Genomic DNA, 6593 nt, shown 5'->3' on the forward strand with positions numbered 1-6593 from the left:
AATTTTAATAACTATTAATGTACTTTACCCAAAAATTTAATGCAATAAAAATTTTCAAAATTTTAGAAGGCCAAGGCCCTCCAACCCTAATGGCTGTCCACCTCTCTCACCATTTTTGGGTTCAAACTTGATCCCTTTAAGCATAATCTTGAGTTCAAACCAAATTCAAGTTTTGTGACTGAATAAAACAAACACAAGAATAATTTTATTTCAATCTAACTTCAAAATTAATCAGAATATAATGAAACTATAGAAATACAAAAAGCCTAAAAAGAACAATGCCAGCCATGAAGGGAATGCTATGGTTGCATCTAAATCTAAGTATGAAAAATAAAAAATTGGCCTCAATCGAAGTGTTTAGATGGTTTATAAAAAACAAATTTAAAAACTACGGTTACCCGAAATTAAATTAAAATTTATTTTTATTTAATATATAATTAATTTTTATTTTTTATGATAAAAAAATAAATATTTTTTATGATATAAAAAATAAATATTTTACATTTAAAATAGTGAAAATAATTTAAACTTCTTGATAATTGATTGTTTTCTAGAAATATTAAAAAAAACTTCAATTTTTTGTGAAATAATTTAGAAATATTAAAAAAAATTGAAACGAATTATGATCAACGCATCAAAATATCCAATAAAAAAACCTGACTGAACCTAACCGTTAATGCCTAAGGGTGAATTTAGATGGACAGTGTGTTTACCTGCAGATGCTGTAACGTGAGACAGAAAGCAAACTAAACGCACTGCACTGCACCGCACTCAATCGTCCATCCAAACCCACCCTAATACTTGCAGCTCTGATATCCTTGGAAAGACTTGCAAACTAGGCACCCCTTTTTAACTTTAATCCATAAGTCCTGCCCATCTTTATTGCTTCTGATTCTATGTTTACTAACAGTTAATAGATTCATAGTAATTAAACCTTGCCAATTTGACCTCTCCTTTCTGACCTAAACCTAAAACCTGAACCTAATCCAACCTCTTTTGATAAAAAAAGTCAACGCAAATCTGAAATTACTTGAACCTAAGATGACTCAACCCAAAAAAGTCTAATGGTTCAAACCAAAAACACCCTAAATCAGAAACGACCCCAACCTGGAAAGATTGACAAATCTGAATTAATCCGATTCAGATTGACCCAAACTAAAATCAGCTCAACTGTCAATACTTCATTGCTATCTTGATGATGACCCAAATATCAGATGTTCTACTAAGATAAATCATTGGTCACCCTAAACCTAAAACAACCCAAACATGAAATAATATGAACTTGAAATGATTGACAAATCCATAATGACAAAGGATTTTCAAATCTAAAGCCAACCCGACCCATTGGTTGACCAATCTACTGTCAATAGTTCTTCATAGCTTATCTTGATGATGACCTAAATATCAGATGTTCTTCTAAAATAAATCATTGGTATCTATACTATTATTTAAAGGGCTGACAGAGTTAGTGTCACTCATCAACCAGATCCTAAATTGTGAAATTGCCGAAAACCTATTTCTTTTATTAAATAACAAGCACTGCTAGGAACTTAGTGAATTCTAGAAAAATGTACATGATGGGCTTTGAACCTAAAGCACTATAATGTTTAAAGGAGTCATTTCATCTTAAACTCCATTATTCAACCACCAAGTAGAACTTTGACAAGGAACTATGAAAAATGAAAACGCTACAACAAAGAAGGAAACAAGGCACATGTCATCAGGGCACATTCAAATAACCCACCATCCAGAAGTAACATGATGAACTGCTTCCACTGCTATTGATACATTACTAGGATAACCTTACCTCCACTCCCTTTACGGTATACTTCGAGGCAGCAAGAAAAACTAAGAGTTACCACTCGATGAAGAAGGTACCCAACCGTGCTAACCCTTTTACAACTCGTCTCTTGAAAGGCTATCTCTTCCAGGTGGGATATATGATGTATATGCTTTAATCATGGACTCGTATACGTCGATTCCTTTCAAGTACTCAGCTTGGTTTAGAAACTGCAGTAAGGTAGAAAAGACAACAATTAGATACTCAGATCACATTTTGGCAGTGAATGTTAACTGAAGGGAGTTCTAGCTCTTCTTGTATCACATACTTGTATTCACACAGTAGATCATCTCTGTCAACCTTCATTAAAATGCTAAGTTACTTGGATTCGGGTGTGAGTGTCGGATATGGTTATTATCCAACATGAGCAAGGTTAGTCCTTTTTATGTTTTGTCATGTACTTGAAGGATCCTTGGAAGTTATATCCCCATATCCATGTGTTAGACATGGGAATTTCAAAAAACAAATGAAGAGTCCAAGCAACATAGTCAAAATGTGTAGTGATTCTATACTCTACTCTATATCAGGGGAAAAAGTGTATAAATGCTCATAATCCATTTTCCATCATATATACCACTTGCAAGTTGCAAGAGATGGGATCCAAATGTGCATAAGACAAAAAATTGTAACTTCTTGAATGCTCAATGAAGAGTCCTTTGTGGTTAAAGAGTACTATAGGTTTCGGCTATCTGCACTTGTAATACAAGATGTAAGCATAACCATGACAATACTAATACAAGAGGTGCCTAATTGGGTTAACAGTACTTTGTGTGAGTGTGCATAAATATGCAAGCATGCACATTAACATATAACGATAATAATACAAGATGTACCTCATTATGGTCATGAAGCAAAACAGGAGTGTTAGCCATAGGTGAAAAACCAATAGCTCGCAGGCCCTGTTGCCGAAAATAGCGAGAATCTGTAGCAGCGGGAAAAATCTCTGGTTTCCCAATCTTTCCATTAGCTTTCTTGATAGCTTCTACCAACAGAGCCCACCATGGATTCGACCTGTCAGTGGCAGTTATGAGTGGCCTTCCCCAGTAATCTTGCGTAGAACCCTTTTGCTTAAACTGCGGACAGAAATAATTAGTTCAGGAAGCAACTCGGTATCACACAAACAGCAACACACCATGAGAAACTCATACAAGTGGGCAGCTATTTTCTTTTCCTAATATTTATCGCCTTTGTTTCCCCTGGAATGCACCGATCTTGTATTTAGACAGTGACTCAGATGATATCAAATCGATACAAGTTGACGAGTGTCACTATCTTCAAAAAGCGGGAGAGGGGATGCGTTTAAGGTCATATAACTGACGGTATGAGCAGAACAAAATATTGAACAAACCACAGGACATAATCATATTGATTCCAAGAAATATATTGCAGGATGCCACAAAATTCTGTACTAACAGATCCCGAAAACATAGTACACCACCCTTTTATTCTTACAGAATGCCATTTTTTTCTAAGAGAGAACTGTTTCACTTGCTCTACCTCAAATGACATGTTTCGAGAAGCAGGTGCCCATTCCTCAGCTATCCGTTTCTCCAAGGATTCTGCATTAACTGTTGGTGGTATTCGAATATCAAAACCAGCTTCTGCTTCAGACGGCTGCAAATTCATAACAAAACCCTGGCAGAAAAATATAAAAGAAGCCATGTATGTTAGAGGTAGATATTACATATATAACTATCTTTTTTTCCATGAATGCAACATGGCAACAAAATTGATGAAAGACCAGCAGAATGAATGTGTGCAGTAGCGGAAAGGAGAAAGGTAGGCCAAAAGGCCTAACTGACCATGCATTAAATGGTCCAGCATTTTTAGCACAGAAAGTTTAGTCCTTTAGTTCCTCTAGCAACTGAGTGCTTTAAGGAACTATGGAACAAAGATTAATGCACATTGTTTTCCATCTTCAATGAAACAATGCAATCAAGCCACAGCTTTCCATGTTGATATATACTTAACATATTGAATAGGGTTAATGCAATTTTTGATCCCTGAACTTGGCAACCAGGTCCATTTTGGAACTTCACTTTTTTTTATCCACTTTGGTACTTGAACTTGACAACTAGATCCATTTTGATCTTTGAACTTGAAAAATGTAAAAGTTTGATGACATGGCACTCTGAGATTATGCCACATCATTAGATATTGAGGAAATACAAATTTAGGGACAAAAATGGACCTAGATGCCCAGTTCAGGTACCAAAGTGGACCCAAGAAACAGTATAGGTACAAAAGTGGACCTAGTTGCCAAGTTTAGGGGGCCAAAAATTATTTTAACCCTGTTTAATACTTAATAATTACTGTTAAAGACATCAAATTAACACAAGAAAATCCACTATTGAGTCACTAGGAAATTATTTCTATTCCATCAATGTGCATGACTAACATTTCATATCCAGTAAAAGCCTCATGAGATGCTTCATATTACTTGTCAAAGAGTATATGCTCCTCATGTCTTGTATAAAGATTCATACACTAACATTTTGTTTTTTAAAAGAAAAATTATCTATTTCTTTAATTTTCCAAAGTGTTTGAGGAATGGAATCAGTATAAGCTCATTAGGGCTCTTAAAGTTCTAATGCGTCAAAGCCAAGTGACAAGTATGGTCATAGACTGCTCCTGAGACATGAGCAAAAAATTGGTTATCTGAAGCTAAACAATTAAGAAAATATCTAGTGAAATCATAACTAATAGCAATACATGTAAACTAACTACAAGGAGTTTAACAAGCAAAGATTTTAGCACCTAATTATCTAAATTACAGAGACTTACTGTGGGAGAAGGCGTGCCAGCCTTCAGAAAGGCCATGTTAACCGAAATGACTTCTCCTTCACCCTTCAAACCAGCTTTGACCAAATCAAACTGCGAAGCCCTGAACCTCCTGATACTCTCAATGCTCTTGAAAAGGTTCTCCATTGCACTGTTGTCGTAAAGCTTCGCCCCATGTCCAGGAGCTCCAGTAGCCTTTATCACCAGCCACCATGGCGTCCTCTCTCCATAGAATAACCTGTAATTCTCATTGGGTGAAGCCAACCCTGTTCCTCAAAACAACATTGTGTTATCATCACTAACAGATATACGCACAACTAGCGGATCAGATATCTGCAATGTCAATAAAATTCAAACCCGCAAAATTGCTTTAAAATCTAAATCTGTTTACTATCCGCATCAAATCCAAATCCGCTAAGATCAGTATTTAGTAAGTCCAAATACTTGTTTAAAATAAAATATTTTAAAGAGTTTGGATATCCAAATCCCTTATTCACCAAAACATATTCAGATAATGGATATAGGAACATTAATATCACATCCATCCCGAATCCACTTAATTAAAGTATCCAAATACAAATATTATCTGAAAAAAATTAAATAAATATCTACAAATACCCAAGTCCCAAGTATTGTACTTACAAATTCAGGTCCCCACCGGCAAGCTCAATAACGAACAAGAAGCATTGCCCACCAATCTATTAACTATTAACTATATCAGCCATTTCAGGTCCACAAATTCAGGTCCAACTATTAACTATATCAGCCGTTTCAAAACATGGTTTTACAATTTTTTAATAAATTTTAAAGAGTAAAATCTGGTTCACCTTCATCAAGAATAATATCAACATCCATACTCTTGAAAACATCGGATTGAGCCAACTTCTCAAGACCGTCATGCCCACCAATCTCTTCATCAGGGACAAACGACAAGTAAAGTGACCGTTTTGGCTGAAACCCAGAAGCCTTCAACCTACGAACAGCCTCCATATACTGCATGCCCACGCACTTCATATCTTGGGAGCCTCTAGCGAATATATTACCATTTTCATCGATGTGGGCACCGAAAGGATGATAATCCCACTTCGAACTCTCAGAAGGGACGACATCGGTGTGGGAGTTGAGTAAAATAGAAGGAAGGGAAAGGTCGAAGCCTGGCCATTTGAGGATAACGAGGGGCTTCCCTTGGACGAACTCTATGACTTGGGTTTGTAAAGAAAGGGATTCGGCTAAGGTTAGGATGAATTGGGTCGATTTTTTATAGTCCGGGGATGGTTGAGATGTGTTGATTCGGAGGTATTCTTGGAACCTTGATATGATTTGGGATTGTTCATCTTGGGTCGGGGATGGTGTTGGATTTGTGAAGCTTAGAAGTGAAGAAAAGAGTAGAAGATGAACAATGATGAATTCGTGATTGAAGTTGCAAAGTTTTTCCATCGATTTTTTAATGTCGATTCTTCACAAACTATTGAGTGTCACTGATTCTCAGGCTCGAGCAACAAGGGATAATATATGCTTCTTCTTCTTTTTAAACTAACCCAAAAAAGTAAATTAATTACTTAAATCATCTATTTCTGTTTTTTTTATTATAAAATATGAAAATAACTTAAAATTGGTAAAAGTTAACAGAGTTAAAATATTATTAGAATAAAAAATTAATTTTTTAGAGTCTGTATAAATATTAAAGAAATATTATGATTTTAAAAAAAATAAAAACTTTAAGGGTAATTTATAAGAAAAAGCCCTTTTTTTCAAAATTTATCGAAATGGGCAGATTTTTTGATTATTTACCGGAATGGTTTATTTTCGGGAAATCGCGCCCACGTCAGCGCGATGTCAGGGTAAATGGCAGAAGGTCGCGTCCACGTCAGCAGGTCGCGATGACGTGGACGCGACCTTCTCCGCGCGTGAACAGTACCCCCAACGGTAAAAAATTTGACCGTTGCCCCCCCAACGGTCAAAAAAATATATA

At 35.8% G+C, this 6593-nt stretch overlaps 1 protein-coding gene across 2 annotated transcripts; it reads right to left on the bottom strand.

Moving 5' to 3' along the window:
- Positions 1 to 1502: 1502 nt before the first annotated feature.
- On the bottom strand, positions 1503 to 6195 carry LOC107920439 (aminoacylase-1). 2 transcript variants are annotated; one of them, XM_041110174.1, is made up of 5 exons: positions 5449 to 6195; positions 4625 to 4887; positions 3338 to 3475; positions 2674 to 2913; positions 1503 to 2010 (listed from the first exon to the last, which is right to left on the bottom strand). In XM_041110174.1, exons 1-5 carry the CDS (start codon positions 6056 to 6058, stop codon positions 1897 to 1899), a joined length of 1365 nt encoding a protein of 454 aa, XP_040966108.1. In that variant the 5' UTR covers positions 6059 to 6195; the 3' UTR covers positions 1503 to 1896. The 2 variants fall into 2 exon arrangements, with proteins under 2 accessions (XP_040966108.1, XP_016705659.1); XM_016850170.2 differs by lacking the exon at positions 3338 to 3475 and having other exon boundaries at positions 5449 to 6138.
- Positions 6196 to 6593: the final 398 nt, after the last annotated feature.

This window comes from Gossypium hirsutum, chromosome D13, assembly GCF_007990345.1.
Source record: "Gossypium hirsutum isolate 1008001.06 chromosome D13, Gossypium_hirsutum_v2.1, whole genome shotgun sequence".
In the NCBI taxonomy this organism is placed as follows: Eukaryota; Viridiplantae; Streptophyta; class Magnoliopsida; order Malvales; family Malvaceae; genus Gossypium; species Gossypium hirsutum.

Bases quoted from the DNA above. Each gene is read 5' to 3' on its own strand.
- LOC107920439 (XM_041110174.1), bottom strand. From the start codon at position 6,058: ATGGAAAAACTTTGCAACTTCAATCACGAATTCATCATTGTTCATCTT. The intron at 3,476-4,624 runs GTAAGTCTCTGT...TTTTTCTGCCAG, and splicing joins CTGGCACGCCTTCTCCCACA to GGTTTTGTTATGAATTTGCA. The intron at 2,011-2,673 runs GTACATCTTGTA...ACCTTACTGCAG, and splicing joins TGCTTCATGACCATAATGAG to TTTCTAAACCAAGCTGAGTA.